The sequence below is a fragment of the Musa acuminata genome, chromosome BXJ2-2 (assembly GCF_036884655.1).
Source record: "Musa acuminata AAA Group cultivar baxijiao chromosome BXJ2-2, Cavendish_Baxijiao_AAA, whole genome shotgun sequence".
NCBI classification, from domain to species: domain Eukaryota; kingdom Viridiplantae; phylum Streptophyta; class Magnoliopsida; order Zingiberales; family Musaceae; genus Musa; species Musa acuminata.
In genome coordinates, this window is record NC_088339.1 from 10,536,572 (window position 1) to 10,555,845 (window position 19,274).

General features: G+C 36.1%; 1 protein-coding gene across 1 annotated transcript in view; it reads right to left on the bottom strand.

Annotated features, from left to right (window-relative positions):
* LOC103973679 (uncharacterized) overlaps nucleotides 1-10,775 on the bottom strand; it is a 35,650-nt gene extending 24,875 nt beyond the window's left edge. Inside the window, exons 1-6 of the mRNA XM_009388311.3 lie at nucleotides 10,088-10,775; nucleotides 6,667-6,798; nucleotides 6,511-6,582; nucleotides 3,808-3,878; nucleotides 3,632-3,731; nucleotides 3,437-3,535 (exon numbers count right to left, since the gene is read on the bottom strand). Coding sequence (XP_009386586.2) covers nucleotides 3,437-3,535; nucleotides 3,632-3,731; nucleotides 3,808-3,878; nucleotides 6,511-6,582; nucleotides 6,667-6,798; nucleotides 10,088-10,270 — 657 coding nt within the window. The 5' untranslated portion in view covers nucleotides 10,271-10,775. The remainder of the gene's footprint in view (nucleotides 1-3,436; nucleotides 3,536-3,631; nucleotides 3,732-3,807; nucleotides 3,879-6,510; nucleotides 6,583-6,666; nucleotides 6,799-10,087) is intronic.
* Nucleotides 10,776-19,274: the final 8,499 nt, after the last annotated feature.

Consider the following 19,274-nt stretch of genomic DNA (forward strand, 5'->3'; position numbering starts at 1 on the left):
GGCTTGGACCGAAGCTCTACTGGTCCATACCAGTCACCCAAGTGGCCTATATGCTGGTACTTCTCATGTTTCGAAAAAAACCTGAAGAAAAGACAGAAAATATAAAAAATAAAATAAACTGCCTGGTACAGGCCTTATATTGGGCATCCAACCCAGTTACCCTACGCTGTGAATCAGTAGGTTGTTGAACCAATGAATACCACTCATACCAAGCCACATCAGACAGTAGTACAAACCTTGTTTACTATTTATCGCAACAACAATAGAAGATGCTACTAAAAGAAAATAGATTAAAGAAAATAATTGAATGTTGATAACTTTGGCTCAGTTACACTAGTCTGTGTACCGGTAGGTTGTTCAACCAATGAACAACACGCATACCAAGCCCCATCAGACAGTAGTACAAACCTTGCTTACTATTTATAGCAACAACAGTAGAAGATGCTAATAAAAGAAAATAGATTAAAGAAAATAATTGAATGTTGATAACTTTGGCTTAGTGTTTTCAAAAACGCTAGTGCCAAAAGGCACTAAGGTGACAAAACGCCCGAGGCACCAGGCGCTTGCCCATACACTTGCTTGAGCGAAGTGAAGCGCTCATGAATATTAAAATATAAAAAAATATACCTATTGTTTATTTATAATTTAAAAATATATATACCGAGTGAGCAAAGCAAGGTGTTCTTATTATCTACCTAACAGTGTATTGTTATGTTCTAACTCCTAATAGTGCACCCACCTAAAAGTGTTTATAAGTTCCTAATAATTTAACAAAGTCCATGAAATAGGAGATCATTAAACAAAGTGCTCAAGCTAGTACAAGAAATAGGAGATCATTTAACAAAACTGTTGTTTTTTGGCAAAGGTAAGTGGTAAAAGTGAGATTTAAGCCCACGATCTTATAATAAACTACTAAAGTCTTTACCAACTAAGCTAGATGGTACCTTCCGACAAAATTGTTGTTGTTACCTATAGACTGAGAAAAAGGAGATGGTTAAATGGAGAAGTAACCAGTTGATGGTAGGCTATGGGGTATGGCACCAAGGAAGACAACAAGGCACGATGGAGGAAGGTTGGGTTCTCCTACTCAAGTAGGGTTCATGTGGCTATGGTGGTGTTTAGGGCAAAGGAAGGTGGCAATCGACAGCGAAATGAAGCTAGTTGACAGCATAAGCTGCATATTGGGGAGAAATGAAACTTCACATAGCGATGTAGGGCAGAGGAGGCTCGCGATCGGCAACATAAGCTGAAGGAAGACGTTGTGCGCAACAGCAGAGGATGAAAGAGGCTTCATTGCACACAACGAGGTAGGGTAGAGGAGGCTCGCAGTCAACAGTGTAAGCTGAAGGAATTCGCTGCAGACGACAACGTAGGGTGGATGAGGCTCATGGTTGGGTTTCTTTCACTAGAGTCTTCACTTGGTCGAGCGCGGAGGAGGGGGTGCGATTGGGGGAGGGGGTGAGCAAGTTGTTGATTAGTTGGTTTGGTTGAGCTAACTAATTCCAATTTATTGAACCCCAATCAGAGCCCAATCAAACGCATGCTTTATTTGGCTCGAGCGCACGCCTGAGTCGCCCAACGCCTGGGCTAAGGCACATGCCTGGTTGGCACCTCATTGAATCACCTCACTTGAACTTGTTATGAGGTGCTTGGGCCTTGCCACACCTCACCCGAGCACCTATGCAAGCGCTCGAGCACCTATTGAAAACAAAGTTTTGCTGCAATACACTACGGTATGTCACGAAATTAGAATCGAGATTTGGATCTACCAACATGATACCAATTGTATAGGCACGATAAGGTCAATAAGAGTGAAATAAAACAAAATTTAAAAAATTTAAAAATTATTAAAAAAGAAAGAACTTAAAAAATAAAAAACTTTTAAAAATTTAAAACATACATAAATAACATATATTATACCTCAAATATCAGGTTATTAAATAAAAAGGAAAACTCTTAATTCTTCAAGCTGCACCTAAACCATTTTGTTTGGGGGCTGCATATATAGGGGCTGAAGGACCACCTTTAGGCAACCTATGAAAGCAACAAGAATGGTGAAAATGGACGATTATGAAAGAAATGAAGCATAGTGACGATAGAGCATGGAAGCCCTCCTATGCTTCTCTCCTCTGTTCCACTAAGGTCCAGCCTTCTCACTCATTTCCTTCTCAGAGCTGGCATCCACTCAACTCTCCTCTCTTTCTATTTTCTTTGTAGCTTGCGGCTCTACTCTTTTTCCTTCTTTTTTCAAGATCTGCTTCCTAGAAATCAACCAGGGTCATGTGATTTTTCCAAAATAAACCATTCTGGTTAATTTCTTTGATCCCAATAAATTTTGCAATATTGTGGGATGGATCAGATCGCCCTCGTTCAATCCCAACTAGGTCAATTCATATCAGAGTCTACCGAGTTTGAAACCTACAATAGTCACTATATTTATATGCATGACAGTTGATAACACAACTGATAATCCGATATATATATATATATATATATATATATGTGTGTTGACACTTAATATTTTGCATATAAATAACATACTAGTTATACATAAGTTGTAAGTAAATAATATAAGACAGTTATAATTTAACATATGCTAATAATATTAGTTGTAAGTTACAAGTTAATAGTTAATAGTATAAGTTTATGCCAGTGCACAAGGCACCCATCAGTTTAATAACCCTTACTAGCGGAGAGGTATACATTACTCAAACCCTAGCCATCTTGGTCTCAAAGAAGAGACCATGCTATCCTGCTAAGGCTGGCTATATAAGCTTATTTTATAATGTTATATATGTTAATTACGTATATTAGAAAGTTATATATTATATAAGAGCAAAAGAAAAATATGAGAATTATCTCTTACTTCTTTGCCCCAATACATAGGCAGCAAGTGAAACCTAAGAATTGAAGCAAAAGTCCATGGCAAAACTACCGACCATGGGGCTGGCATCGAACAGAGTTGGCAACCAGCAACCACTCATGAAAGAAAGAGGTAAGTCCACTTCCTTTTCCAAACTTCTCTTTGCTCATCCATCCCCCTCATTGACTACTACTCACAGTCTCTCTCTCTCTCTCTCTCTCTCTCTCTCTCTCTCTCTCTCTCCAGTCTCCTGTCTCCCCCTCTGATCTCCTCACTCTCACTCTCTGTCCTCGTCTCTCTTTCCTCCTTCTTTTTTTCTTTCCTTCTCTTTCTTTTTCGGTCAGAATCTGAAACTGCAGCTATCTTCTTAGACAGATGCACTAGATTGGAGCTTCTGTGTTTTCTAATGGTAGAAATAATGTCTCTTTGGACAATATTACAACCTACATATTTGCTCTTTCCTTTTCTGGTTCTAGTTTCTCCATTTTAAATATTGAATACTTCTAAAGTCAAAATCAGGAAAAAAAAAAAAGGAGGAAAACTTCATAATTTGACAGAGATAAGAAATCTGACCAAATCATCAAAATCTCCTTCTTTTGGGGATTTTTCATCTGTAATAGGAATACGCTCATAATTAACAAGATATCCTTCTTCCTGTAGCTCTTCATACACCTAGACAGAACATTAAAAATGTGAAAAAATAAAGAGCTTCAAAGAAAACAATTATGATCATTTAACAAACTATACAACTATCATCGACTTAAGTACCTCTAAAGGTGCTTTGACAGAGTTATGCATCACTGGTTCCCATTGGTCCACCATCTGGCCATCTGGCAGTTCATCAGTTACAAGGATTTTATTCCCATAACTGATATGTCAAATTTTCAGTAAGAAAACCTCACAGAACCTTCCTTTAAAATGATGAATAATGTTTATATGCATACCGTGCAGCTTCTCGCAAGATGTCTTCTTTCAGCCGAAATTCCATTTGCTCCAATCTAGCCCTGTTAATTCCCTAGAATGACATGAAAAACAAATTTGAAGATAATGCAAATTTGAATAACTCAAAGACAAGCAAGTGCAAGCAGGAAATCAAGTCATTTTGAATTGTTTAGATTCTTTAAGAAAACTGGAGGCTCTAAACCCCTCGTAAAGGATATATTTGGAATAATCTAGTTGTTGATGCTTCTCAAAATAAGAATAGAATTGTTATTCCTGTTTTGGTTTCATCTGTCAGTCACAGTTTTATCCAACAGAATGATTAGAGAAGTCGAAGGCATACGGGAGCAGACAATCAGATAAAAATGGTTCTGGCAGGTTATATTAGATGGATGCAGGACTGAAATAGAATATTATTATCAGTGCACATCATGCATGTCAGAAGATCAGAGAAAGGGATACAACAAATCAGTTTTGATGTTAGTTGATTGTGAGTCCTTCTTGAATGATCACAAGTTGAAAAAGAAAAGAAAGATGTTTCTAAATTCTCCAGAGAAGCTTTCAGCTTCCAAAGTCTCAAAATAATTAAGCACTTAAGAAAAAAAGTAGAAAAAAAGTTGCCAAACAAGTTTGTACCTTGGCATCTGAATTTTAATATTTTAAACAAGAAAAATTAAAATGGAAGAAACATCAAAGGACCAAAACAATTAAATATTCAGTTGGACTAAATTAACGGATCAATATAAATCAAAGTTAGAGGTCATGACGAACAAACCTACATCAAGAAGTCATATCAAAGAAAAGGAAACTGCAATTCAAACATCAAGTGGACATTTAGAATTTACTATCACTGGAACTTCCAAAACCTTCCTTGTCCATTCCTCTTTGTCTCTGCATCCTCTTTGCAGCTTATTAAAAGAAAAATTCAGGTTTGCTCCTTTGCTGTAGAGCCTCTGCTAGTTCCTTTCGACTAACCAAATGTAAATTGCCAGGCTCCTATGCATCATCTACCATGTTCATTTCACATTATTACTTTCCTAGGTTTTCATGCATAATTCTCAATGTTCTGTAAATGTTGTGAATATGCCTTAACTGACAAACGTAGTGTCAGCTAAGGACCAGGCTCAATTGCAACCATCTCTGATCACAGAAGCCAAAGAAAATGAAATAATATGCATGGTCATTTAACAAGTTTAAAATGCAACTCATTATACAATGGGTTCAGTTTTACATGACAGACTTCAGCCAATAATATAATCCAGTGACAGCTATGTAGCTTATATCTAACATGTTGTATATTCTATAGTGTCAAAGAGCAGCAGATGATCATACTCCACAATAAATAAGGCCTTCCATTTATCAACTTTTTGTCTTCTTTAAACTTCGTTTTGTGAATATGCTTGAAGTGTGAGTTCGATAATGAAAAATTACAAGTTTGTTTAGACTAAAAAGTTGACCGATGTCATAATAAAAGTAATCTACCAACCTAATAATAATGAATGGAGTGGAAGCTTAGCACACAACACAAAATTTAGTAGCTAGCTGTTAAGCACATATTAAAGTACATGTGGGGCTATTTGGATATCACCAACACTCTAGCAAATCCTGAGATCCTTGTCAAGTTGTCACACATGACATACAATGGTCTTTTGGTGTTCCCTGTGGAACTCAGCCCAAATGACCAGATGGAAAAGCCCACAGATTTGCTATGATACTACTTGTACATGACCTAAATAACCTACTAACTTAATAACTTGTGAATGGTGCAGGATTCACCATATAAATTATAAGTTGACCATTGAAAGTCAAATATAGCAAGTAAGCTAATATGGATTTCCCCATGTGGGAATATTAGTGTGTCATAGGTAACATGCAGACTGTTTCATTGCAAGTTACCATTTTATCTTGGAATAGATATGTTTTAAGGAAAAGACAAATTAGAATTACTGCACTTTGAAAGAAATAGGAAACTAAATCTAACTGTAGGGATGAAAAAGAAAACCCTAACAGTAATAGTTGTTATTTCTCCATGTAGGCAAAGATCGCATTTTTAAATTAATGGAGCTCTTTTTGCCAAATTTTTTTATACTTCGGAGTTTTAAAACCTTCCTTTTGGTTTTCTGAATAATTAATTCATCAGTTAAAGTTTAACAAATCAACATGATTCATTAGAGGCCTGCCCGACCTTCAGGTAACATCACATCATGGCCAATGAATTTGGGACCTCATGGTTTAGCAATGGAAGGATCTTATGCCACTAGTCAAGAAGTTGGATGCAGTCAAACAACCACAATGACATTTGTGTATTTATGGCTTCAACTTTCTTTTTTGCTCTCTTTTTTTCTTGATTTCTTCTTCCCCTGATAGCATGGTAACACTGGCACAACAGGTTGCCATGCTGATGGCATGATATCAAGTCCAGTCACAACCCACCATATGCATTCCTTTGGTAAGGCAATTGTTGCACTTTACACTTTAGCTTTTAAGTGTAACTAGCTTCATTGTCCCAAATGAGAAACTTTCGGATCAAATGCAACACGGATTTTTTTATTGTTTTGCTGCTAGCCATTAAAGTGAAATAAGAAAAAGCAGAATTTATACAAGCTAAAAGTTTTAAAGAATATATCTTTTTCTAGAGCAAATATTTAGAAAACAAAAAAACTACATAGACTAAAGTCCATTTCGACAATAGAATATTATCTACAAACCGTGTACTCAAGATTGGAGAAAGGCCTTTCAACATCTCGTAGGACAAAGGGGCGGCCATTGATGTAGACAACCTGTTTAAACAAATAAAGATCATGTACAAAAATGAAAAAAAAATATTCATTGATAATTTTGTGAGAGTAGTTAGATAATCTTACAGGCTCTTCTCGAAGATTATGCCACAGGACACCTTTTTTCTTTAAGTCTTGTTTTGCTCCAATATGATTAAGTACATTCTGGATCCCATCTATTGTAGGTATAGCAACCCCATGAACATGCAATGAACCAGCCTACAAAATATATCAATCAGCTTAACAGTTACTCAAGTATCATCAATGGCAAAAGTGTGCATGTACAATAAATTTGGAGGACATGTTCATCAGTACAGAAGTAGGCAGAATAATGTAGAATGCGTGCAATTTCAAATGTTAGCAACACCTAAGCAATGTTTATGCATAAGCTTAAATGTAAATACCCTATCAACAAGAGACAATGCATTTATTTTATAAAAATTTTGTATCATTATATATGCTTTAATACATACCAAAACTAAATAGTCAACTATTCAATAATTAAACTGTCTTCTTATGTGATCAACAATCGGACATCAACATCCTCACATACTGTCGAACCTTGTTATTTGTGCACAATCTTTTTACATGTGGGCATCATAGAAATAAAAAAAAAAAAAACCAGTCAATCTTGTTGCTAAGGTTCAAAAAGAGAAACAAATAATCTCCAGTTGCCTTCTCTAATTTGTATTTTACATATATTACAACATTTTAAATTGAACTAGCGTAATTGTCTAGCCATGATACTTCAAAACCATTATATATGCAATTTCAAGAAATTAAGTGTTTAAAAGCCTTACATTTACTATAAAAATGCATTACTCATACATGACTATTTTCTTCTTTCAAAAATGGATGATCCAAATCCCAACTATCATAAATATAAAATTAGTACAAAATTCATCCCAAGTAGACCTTGGGAAAAAAGAGACTAAAAGGCAATTGTATTTCCCTAACAGGGTCAAAATTGCAACATAAGAACTCAGTTCTGATGCACAATCATCTTGGTTTGAAACCAACCAGAAAATCTTATTAGTTATTACAATCAAAAGGCTCATCTATATTTAATGTTCCTTGACTTAAAAATGTAATAAAATCAATAACACGTGAACAATTAGCACGAGAAACCAGACACAAGCTCAATCTGCTGGTATCTTGCTGAGAGACATAAAGTTCATTTAACCATACTTAGTTAAGAAAATTTTTCTGGTACACGAAATGTATGACTTATGACTTTCAGAGATAATTGAACAAATATGATGAGAAACATGTTGATTTAACCAACCAGAAAATCTTATTAGTTATTACATTTTAAAAAGGCTCATCTATATTTAATGTTCCTTGACTTTAAAATGTAATAAAATCAATAACACCTGAACAATTCGCTCAAAAAACCAGACACAAGCCTAATCTGCTGGTATCCTGCTGAGAGATATAAAGTTCATTTAACCATAGTTAAGAAAATTTTTCTGGTGCATGAAATGTATGGCATATGACATTTAGAGATAATTGAACAAATATGATGAAAAACATGTTGATTTGAAGAGGACTAAGCATGTTGACATCCAGACTCAAATGCAACTGCTGTCAACTTTATAATGACCCATGCTTAGAAGAGTCATATGCTCTCAAGTGTAGCCTATACTTGTTATATAATTAGCCAAATATGTTATTCAGAATTAAGTACCAGGCTATCGTATGAAATCCATAGGAATGTCCCTATTTAGATTTTGCATTTTCAACAGAAATTAAATCACTATGGAGATAATCTAGATTTGTGATGTGCAAAAGATATTTGTCAGAAATTATTAATAGGCTGACAGGCTAAACACTCATTATTCCATATCTTGCAAACTGCCATGTTGAGTTCTAGGCTTTCCAAAAGTTAAAGATCTCTCTATCTTTTCAAAATGGTAATCTTAATAACATCTGCAAGTACTATGATTTGCTTTGAGGAAGGGGAAGTCAAAACACCGAAGGCATGTAAGTGCTAATTATGTTTGAAGATAATTATCATTTGAAGATCCTTATTTTCCAGTAGCAAGAATCCAAAGGAGAGTAAATATCTCAATGGTGGCGATATGTCATTCCGCTAACATTTTTTTTTTAATAGCTTAATAAGTTCAGAGTAAATAAAATATTGGAAAAGCCTTAGAAGTTATATATTTTACAGTCCCTGAGTAATTAACTAGGTTAAAGCACTTGATCAGTAGATATTAATGCATTTATAGGCAAAAGAACTTTAAAATCTTTATGGAATCTAGTCTTGCTCAAATAGCTTACAAGAACCAGAAAATTGCTGTTGACTAATCAATCTCAAATGCTCATGAAAAAATAACATATAGAATATTTTAAAATATCAGTTATCGCCAAGGCAAGCCTTGGTTCCAAGTAAGATTGTTCTTTTCGAAACAAAGGATTGTGTAACAGAAAAAACCCATTTACTCACAAGCAAAAGGTTGCATATATTGACCCTCCAGGCCTGCTTTAGCACAAGCATCTGCGGCTGTGCTGCCCAATTTTGTTAACTTTTCTAGCAGTAAAGAAATCGGAAGCTCAAGAAACAAGCATAGATGAAAAAGACTGAAAACACAATCTCAAATATTGCTAGCAATGAAGGCATCAGAATCACAAGAAAAATGCATATACTGAAAAGAACCAAAAAGACAATCTAAACTCAAATGCTTAACTCCAGCATTTATTTTGGTATGCATCACTAGTCATAAATTCAACATGCAGATATAAACAATAGAATCATCATATCTAACAAAACCAAAAGAAATAAGAGAAGAATATATCATGTCTCACCAGTGCATGTCATGGATTAATGAACGTATCCACACTGGTTAAGAAAATACACACGTGTAAATAATGTCAGATGTCAATACCCAGCATGACTCATATAAGTCCTCCAGAGAGTCGATTGCCCGATTTGGCAATGATGATATGGTGGAATCAGGATCTCAAGAAACAAACATAGATGGAAAATATTGGGAAAGAAAATCTCAGAGGAAATGCTCAAGTATTCTGCCTTATTTCTTATGAAATCACAAGTACTATCACTTGGCTAGAATTCAACCTTGCAGATACAAACTCATGTTTTATTAAAACAAAAAGAGAAAAGGAAATCAGGTCTCGTACATGTGTACAAAACGTTCACGCCAGTTTAGTAATTACACACAAGTGTGAAGTTTGTCGGATGTCAATGTTAAAGATGACCAATATAAATCTGCCAGATAGTTAATTGCCCATTACGAACACTTGGGATTCTACCTGCAAATCCAACCCTACACGGTCTGTTTATTTCGCTGATTTAGGTATCATCAATTTTAAGGCAAATGAATAGTTTTCTGAACGAAAATTGGAGGAGGGTATCGAAACAGTCAATAACAACCAATCGATTCGAACAGCACTGAAGACCACACAATAAGAGAATGAAGAATGAACATGAAGCGGACTGGAAAGAAAGACGACACACAGAGGAACACAAGAGCGGACACCGACAGACCTGGCGATAATTGGGGGCGCCATCGATTTGGGGGGTCAACCGCTTGTTTTGACAGCCGGGAAAGTGATCGCTCTTGAGGATGGTCTTCTTGCCGAGGACCGAGCCTCCTCTGTAGTTCATCACATGCTCCGACTCGTAGCGCCCCGAAGAGGGCGACTTCTTCTTGGAGGAGGTCATCGTCATCAGCGAGCAGCCCCTCTCCAAGAACCTCGGCGTCTTGATGGCGACAAGGATGAAATCGGTAACTTCTCTGCCGCCGCTGCTTCAGCCCCTCTCCACGAACCACGGCGTCTTGATGGCGACAAGGATGGAATCGGTAACTTCTCTACCGCCGCTGCTTCCAATCTGTCTGAAATCCCAAGAGCAGAGCACGCGCATCCCAAAGGAGGAGGAGGAGGAGAGGACAAATCAGTCAAAAGCGGTGGAGAGAAAAGGGGAAAGGTTAGGCAAAAGAAGGAACAGAGGTAGGGGGCGAGAAAAGATGCGGGGCGTGGCGGAGAGCCAATAGGCGCGGCGAGAGAACCAGAGAGGGAGGAGGGGAGGCGATAAGGACAAAGGGGACAGCGGACAGCACTCTCGCGCTCGCCTTGATGTGCTCGTGTGTGCGCGTGCGCGTGCGCGCGCGTCTCCTCTCGCCTCGCTTTTTTTTTTCTTTTTTTTCTTTTTTTTTCTTTTTTTATTCTCCAGCGGTGAACGATTGATGCAGGTGTATGACGAGGGCAGGCGAGGAGGAAAAAGGGCCAGTGAGATAATACAGATATGCTCGCTGTTAACAACAGTGGCAGCGGAATCTCCCCTCCTCGTCGAATCGGATGAGATATGCTTCCTCCACCACAGCGGTAAACCAACCGTCTTCCTACGGAGGTCAGGCGAGGTTGCCACCAGACGACGAAAGGAAAGGGAATATTCTGTGCTAGCCTTTGATCCCCTTAAAATTTTTTTTTTGTTTTACCACTAGGCTAACTAATGTAATCAGTATACCACTAGGCGTACGTGACTGAATTAAAATGAGGGCGTCAACTCAAACACATTGATTCGATTTTCAGTTTGAAATAGTATTAATTAATTTTGGATTGGATTTGTTAAGGCCACACAATATTGTTTTTTAATCTTATTGGAATTGAAAAAATTTATTTTAGAATGAACTCTCAACTAAGAAAGATTCTGTTCGAGGAGCTTTAACCTAATCTCGTGATTCTATCATTTTTAGAAAGGGTTTGATGTGATGAATTTTCTTTTGGAGAGTTTTAACAAAACTTGCACTAAGATATATCCGACGAGACCCTTTTAACATTCAAATCGATTCATCCAGTAAAAGAGATCGACAAGTGTTCGAGAGTTCTATGAGCTCGGAATCATAGAGATGATACTTGTCGAGAGAGACTCCTCATACGCATAGCATTCATTTTGTAGCTGTTGTTGTCAATTAAGATTAAATACATCGATGAAAACTATTTTTTTTATATCTCATGTTGATTTGACACATCTATTTACCGCATCAACTTTTGTTGACTAATTAGACTCCACATGTCTGTCAGTTTTAAAATACTATCAACTTGATAGATAACTAATGATCATATGAATTCTTTAATTAAAAGATTGTTAGGTCCTTAGTTTCTTAAACCGTAGTTAGTTTTGTATCCCAATTAAAAAGTGACCTACGAATTGTACTCACCTGAGTAACTTTTGTCAAATCACTTTTTATGCGTGGACAACATCCATAACAAGTGTACATATTTTTAATAAATTTGTTTGATTTTATTTTAAATAATTCTTAAATAATGTATGAATTTATTAATGTTATATTCGTGAGTGATTTCAAGAATATATCAAACGTGAATTCTAATACAAATTCATTTCAATCTACTGTAGCACTCGGGCGCCAGGGCGGTGGCACCGCCCGAGAGCCCTTTATAAGACGAAGGGTTAGGGCCAGTGGTGACACCGCCCCCAACCCATGAGAAACTGGCTCAAGCTCTCCTATAACCTCTTTGAACCCTCATTCCAACCTTTAGAAGCTTAGGAGAGGGATTCTTGTTGGTCCAAGCTCTCCATCTTCCAAGAAATTCTCCATAAGGTAAAATCTAAAATCTTTCCTTCCTCTTCTCATTATTTTGTCTACTCTTCACGGTTTCATGTTTTTGATCTATCATCTTGTATAGATAATGGCTCCTAAGAGATCAAAGGGGAAAATGGTTGAAGGAGATTCATATGACCAAGATCTTTTTAGATCCAAAGAAGTAGCTCTTAGGTTTCTAAATTTCGAAACAAGATCTATCCATAAGGCGGTGCTACCGTCGGTTCTGGCGGTGCCACCGCTGGCATGCCGCGGAAGAAAAAAAAAATTCTTTCTTTCCCCCTTTTGTTTTTCAGAGGTGTTTGACTCAAGATAGGATAAGATATTGGGTTGTACTTTAATATGTCATTTGAAATCGAAAGAGAATGATGAAATCAGATCCACAAAAGAACGAAAAAAGGATGAGACATTTTTCGGAAAATACATTCAAACAAGCTTATTTTCAGGGACAATTTAACATACTTAGTTCCCTTCTAATGAATTCAAATTGGTCTTCATTTAAGGCTTTTGTAAAAATGTCTGCTAATTGATGCTTTATGTCAATAAATTCTAGAACGACAATATTGTTAAGGACATGATCGCATATAAAATGATGCCTAATGTCGATATGCTTAGTTCTAGAGTGCTGAATTAGATTTTTGGTAAGACATATGGTACTTATATTATCATATTTTATGGGAATATTTTTCTAGTGAATTCCATAGTCTTTTAATATATTCTTCATCCAAACAACTTGTGCACAGAATGCACTTGCAGCAATGTATTTGGCTTCCGCCGTAGATAGTGCAACTGAATTTTGTTTCTTGGAAGTCCAAGAAACAAGTGCATGTCCTAAGAATTGGCATGTTCCGGATGTACTTTTTCTATCTATCCTGTATCCGCCAAAATCGACATATGCATAAGCTATTAGATCAAATTTATCAGTTTTTGGATACCACAATCCTAAATTTGGAGTTCCTTTAAGATATCTAAATATTCTTTTAACACTCTTAAGGTGAGATAATTTAGGATTAGATTGAAACCTAGCGCAAAGTCCTACACTAAACATTATATCCGGTCTAGTCGCGGTGAGGTAGAGTAGACTACCTATCATTCCCTTATATGTTTTTTGATCAAAATTTTCACTATTTTCATCCATATCTAACTTAGTCGAAATACTTATAGGGGTGTTTATCGCTTTTGAATTATCCATGTTAAATTATTTTATCAATTCTAATGTATATTTAGATTGGTTAAGAAATATACCATCACTAAGTTGTTTGATTTGTAATCCCAAAAAGAAAGTTAATTCACCCATTAAACTCATTTCAAATTCATGACTCATACATTTGGCAAATGATTCACATAGTGATTTATCCGAAGAACCAAAAATAATATCATCAATATAAATTTGCATAATAAGAAAATTATTTTCAAAGTGTTTGATAAACAATGTAGTATCAACCTTACCTTTGGTAAAATTATTTAAAATAAGAAAGGAACTAAGCCTTTCATACCATGCTCTAGGAGCTTGTTTCAAGCCATAGAGAGCTTTAGTCAATTTAAATACATGATTGGGAAGAAGAGAATTTTCAAATCCAGGAGGTTATTCGATATATACTTCTTCGGAAATAAAACCATTCAAGAAGGCATTTTTGATATCCATTTGAAATAGTTGAAAATCATTACTACTAGCATAGGCAAGGAGCATCCTAATGGCTTCTAATCTTGCCACAGGAGCGAAGGTTTCTTCGTAATCGATACCTTCTTCTTGGTTGAAACCTTTGGCCACTAATCTAGCCTTGTTTCTAACCACGATACCGCATTCGTCTTGCTTATTTCTAAAGACCCATTTAGTACCAATGACTAAATGGTCACTAGGTCTAGGAACAAGCTTCCATATCTCATTCCTCTCAAATTGGTTCAATTTCTCTTGCATTGCAATGACCCAATCGTCTTTCAAGGCCTCGTCAATGTATTTTGGTTCGATTTGAGAAAGGAAGGTGGCGTTAGCACAAAAATTCTTGAAAGAAGAACGAGTTTGAACCCCTTGTGATGTATCTCCTATAATTTGCTCTTTTGGATGAGCATCTACATACTTTCATTCCTTGGGTAAGGAAATTTCGGAAGAAGATGCATCCAAGTTACTATTTTGAGGAGGGGGTTCCTTTAAATTCAAATTATCAAAACTAAGATCATCATCAAAATCATTTTTCTTTAACTCAGAAATTTCATTAAAAACCACATGAATATATTCTTCTATAACTAAGGTTCTTTTATTAAAAACACGAAAAGCCTTAGAAACAGAAGAGTAACCAAGAAAGATGCCTTCATCAAATTTAGCATTAAATTTTCCTAAGGCATCCTTTGCATTCAAAATAAAGTATTTGCAATTGAAAACTTTAAAATAAGAAACATTTGGTTTTTTGTTATTCCATAATTCATCGGGAGTTTTTGATAGAGACGGTCTTATTAGAACCCTATTCATGATGTAGCAAGTCGTATTTACGGCTTCGACCCAAAAATACTTAGGTAGACTATGTTCATTTAACATAGTTCTTATCATTTCTTGTAGGTTTCTATTCTTTCTTTCAACTACTCCATTTTGTTGATGATTTCTTGGAGTGAAGAAATTGTGATTATATCCATTAACTTCACAAAAACTTTGGAAATCACGGTTTTGAAATTCGCCACTGTGATCACTCCGAATTGATGAAATCATGAAGCCTTTTTCATTTTGAGTGAGTTTACAAAATTTAGAGAAACACTTGAAACAATCACTTTTGTGAACCAAGAAATAGGTCCAAGTATATCTAGTATAGTCATCTACAATTATAAAAGCATATTTGCTTTCTCCTAGACTTGTAGTGTCAATTGGTCCAAATAAATCCAAATGGATCAATTGTAATGGTCTAGTGGTGCTAATTTGATTTTTTGATTTGAAACTAGTTTTTATTTATTTACCTAGTTGACACGCATCATATACTTTATCCTTAACAAACTTCATATTTGGAATCCCTCGTACTAATTCTTTAGATGAGATCTTAGATATAAGTTTCATACTTACATGGCCTAATCTCCTATGCCAAAGCCAAGCATCATCATTTAAAGCGAAGAAGCACATTTCATTACTTAGTTTATCAAGGTTGATGGTGTAGACATTATTTTGCTTTAAAGCAATCATTGACATGTTATTTTTTTATTTTTCAATAATGCACACATTTGATTCAAATCTAACGATATAACTTTTATCGCTTAATTGACTAATACTCAAGAGATTATGTTTCAATCCATCAACTAGTAATACATCATCAATAGAAAAACTTAATTTGTTACCTATTGTTCCCTTGCCAATGATTTTGCCTTTGTTGTTATCTCCGAAGGTGACGTACCCTTCTTCTTTGCTAGTAAGCATAGAGAAATGAGATAGACCTCCAGTCATATGTCTTGAGCATCCACTATTGAGATACCATCTCTTGCTCTTAGCTTGTGGGTTTTTCTACAAAAGAGGATGATTTTTAGGTACCCATTTGATTTTGGGTGCCTCAAAAATTGATCCACCAATTTTTTTATTCATTATTGAATTATTTATAGTTCATTTAGGAACCCATATTAATTTATATGGACTAATTTTCCTAAATGGGCATTTGTAGGAAACATGTCCGGATTTGCAACAAAAGTTGCATTTCATATAAGATGAAACATGTAATGTAGGTCCTTTAATGAAAGTGATAGGATTTTGATATGATCCTTTTATAAATCCAATTCCACTTCTTTTTGTGACGTGACCCTTGTTTGCAAGGATCATATCTAATCATTTGCTACAGACTTTAAACTTATTTAAGGTCTCTTTAAGTAGCAAATTTTTATTTTTTATTACTTCTAAATGCTCACATTTAGAGCATGGAGGAGTTTGATGACTATCAAACTTATTTTATAGTAAGACATGCTCTTTCTTTAAGATATTAAACTTCTTTCTAATAGTTCTACATTCATCAAATAAATCATGAAAAGCGATAGAGAGTTCTTCAAAAGATAAATCTTCACTAATTAAATCACATACCTCTTCTCCTAAAGCCATTAGCGCGAAATTTGCCTCCTCTTTGTTTCTAGCATCTTCACTTTCGGAATCACTTGAATCGTCCCAAGTTGCTTTTAGAGCTTTCTTCTTTTTCGGTTGCTTCTTTTTGGCTTGGGGGCATTCATTTTTGAAATGCCCCGGCTTCTTGCATTCGTAGCATATCACTTGGTCCTTTTTAAGTTCAAGTCTATTTTTGGTGTTATTTTTAAATTTGTTCTTTCTTATAAATTTTTAAAATTTTTGAGTCAAAAGTGCAATGTCATTGTCACTGTCCTCATCACTTGATGTTCCTTTCAAGTGGTCTTCTTGTGATATGAGTGCCATATCCTTCCTGTTCTTTGGAAGGGGGTTCTCGAGCTCGTCATGAGCTCGATACGTCATTTCGTAGGTCATTAGAGACCCAATAAGTTCTTCAAGAGGGAATATTTTAAGGTCCTTGGCCTCTTGAATGGTCGTAACTTTTGGATCCCAACTTTTTGGAAGGGATCTTAAGATTTTAGTTACTAGTTCAAAGTTAGAAAAATCTTTACCAAGAGCTTTGAGTCCATTGATGACATCCGTAAAACGGGTGTACATGTCTCCGATGGACTCACTTGGTTTCATTCGGAAAAGTTCGTAAGAGTGTACAAGAATGTTGATTTTGGACTCTTTCACTCGGCTAGTGCCTTCATAAGTAACCTCAAGAGTTCTCCAAATATCAAAAGTCGAATCATAAATTAAAATACGATTAAATTCAATTTTGTCTAGTGCACGAAACAAGGCATTCATAGCCTTTGCGTTTAAAGTAAAAACCTTCTTCTCCTATTCATTTCATTCGCTCATCGGAAAAGAAGATTTTTGATATCCATTTTCGACAATAGTCCAAAGTTCGAAATCCATGGAAATGAGGAAGATCCTCATATGAGTCTTCCAATACGTGTAATCCGACCCATTAAACATAGGTGGACATGTGATAGAATGACCCTCATGCATGCCGGAGTAAGCCATCTCTCTTGGGTATTAAACCAAATATGAGAGTGAACCTTGCTCTGATACCAATTGTTATGATCGGAGCGGCACTAAGAGGGGGGGTGGGGGGGGTGAATTAGTGTAGCGGATTAAAACTTGTACGTTCGAAAATGATTCCGTAAAATGCAAGGAGATTTCGCTTTGATAGTAACTTGAGTAAAGTAAAAACTAGAAACTTGCTGCTGTGTAGATAACGATTGCAGAAAGGTAAGTACTCACACATTCAATAAACACGTCAATTTAAAGTGGTTCGGTCAAATGACCTACATCTACTTACGAAGCCTTCTTTGATAAGGCTCCCAACTTCCACTAGCAAATCTCTTTGAAGGGGAAGGACAAATACCCCTCTTACAACCTTTTACAAGTGGTTCACACTTTTACAAATTCTTGAATAAAAAGAAGGAGGTGAACACTCAAGCAATTGAAGACAAAACTTGCTAAAGACTTTTCTAAGACCTTTTATCTCAATCTATTGCCTTCATAAAAGTTATAATCTCAACTGAGAATTGTGGGGTATTTATATGCCTCAAAAGGATTCAAATTTGGGCTCCAAATTTTGAATTCTCTTGGGTTTCCGAGGTTGGCGGTGCCACCGCCTATCAGTGACGGTGCCACCGCCTGTCAGTGTCTGAAACTAACAGTGTACTAGCGGTGTCATCGCCTGTTGGTGGCTATGCCACTGCTTGATCTCGGATGCTGGGCGGTGCCACCGCCCAGTCTAGCGGTTCCACCGCCCGTCCTTACGGATCTCTGGTTGGGCTTCAAGTTCGGCCCAAACCAAGTCACATTTGGGCCCAATTGGCCCCTAACTAGGATATAGGATTATCCCTTAATCCTAACCCTAATTACATGCAAACTACATAACTAAAAACATAATCCTAAGCAAGTTTTTAACTGGCAAATGTCGAGTCTTGTTCCGACGAGCTTTCCGATGATCTTCCGGTGGACTTCCGATACGCACTCGGATATCTTCCGGCGAACTCCCAGGAGGCTCCCGATCATGTGACGAATTTAGCGAGTAGCTGAGCCTTCTCGGTGATCTCCATGAACCTCCGATAAGTCCTCGATTTCTTCTTAGTTGGTTCCGGTAGTATCTCCGACGAATCTTCGGACTCCTAAACGTCCATCGAACTTGACACCGGTATCCTTGCTTTATGTTTTCAGGCTATCGTAGTTAATCCTGCATACTTAACTTAATAATATGGATTAGATTAATTATCCCATCAATTGATTTCATCATCAAAATCCGAGATTCAACATTAAGCACATACCCTTTACCATTTCTAGCAAAGGTCCAGATAATCCCTTTACCATGTCTAGCAAAGGTCCAAATAATCCCTTTACTATTTCTAGCAAATGTTCAAATAATCCCACAAATAATAGAGTATGAAAAGATATTATGAACAATAAATTCGGATATATCAAAAACACATGCGGAACAACGGAATGCATATGCCTACATGCAACATTGCGATACAAATATGAACTTTACATAATAGATTCAAGCATGCAAATAATTGAAGAACAAAAGTATACAGGATTTTAAAGCAATATGTAAAGCTTAACTAAAGTAAGGATTTTAGCTGAAATCAATTTTCAAAGAGATGAAACAAGAATAGGTGAAATCGACCAAAGCTCGATTCTGATAGAATTTGAGAGGCACATTTTATGAATTGTTTGGATAACCAATTATGCTCCAATTTGCACAAAATAGGGGTCATTCAAAAGATATATCAATCAAGATTTAGATAAATTAAGTTTTATATAAATCATAGTTCCCAATAGAGAGTTATAAGAGAGTACTGAAAGCTCCAAACCAATAGTCTCTATTTTACAGATTTCATAGGGTTAGTTGAAATAACAATTTAGATAGGCAAATAGATTCCAAATTTATCAATATTGTTATCAAAAGAAAGAGCTATGAGTCCATTTTCGGATAAATTTGATTTACCAGAATCCAAAATTAGTGCAGAAAGTTATAGCTAGAACAATACAGAAAGGTCAAATCTTCGAAAAATTCTAGATTCACTATTTTATTCCCA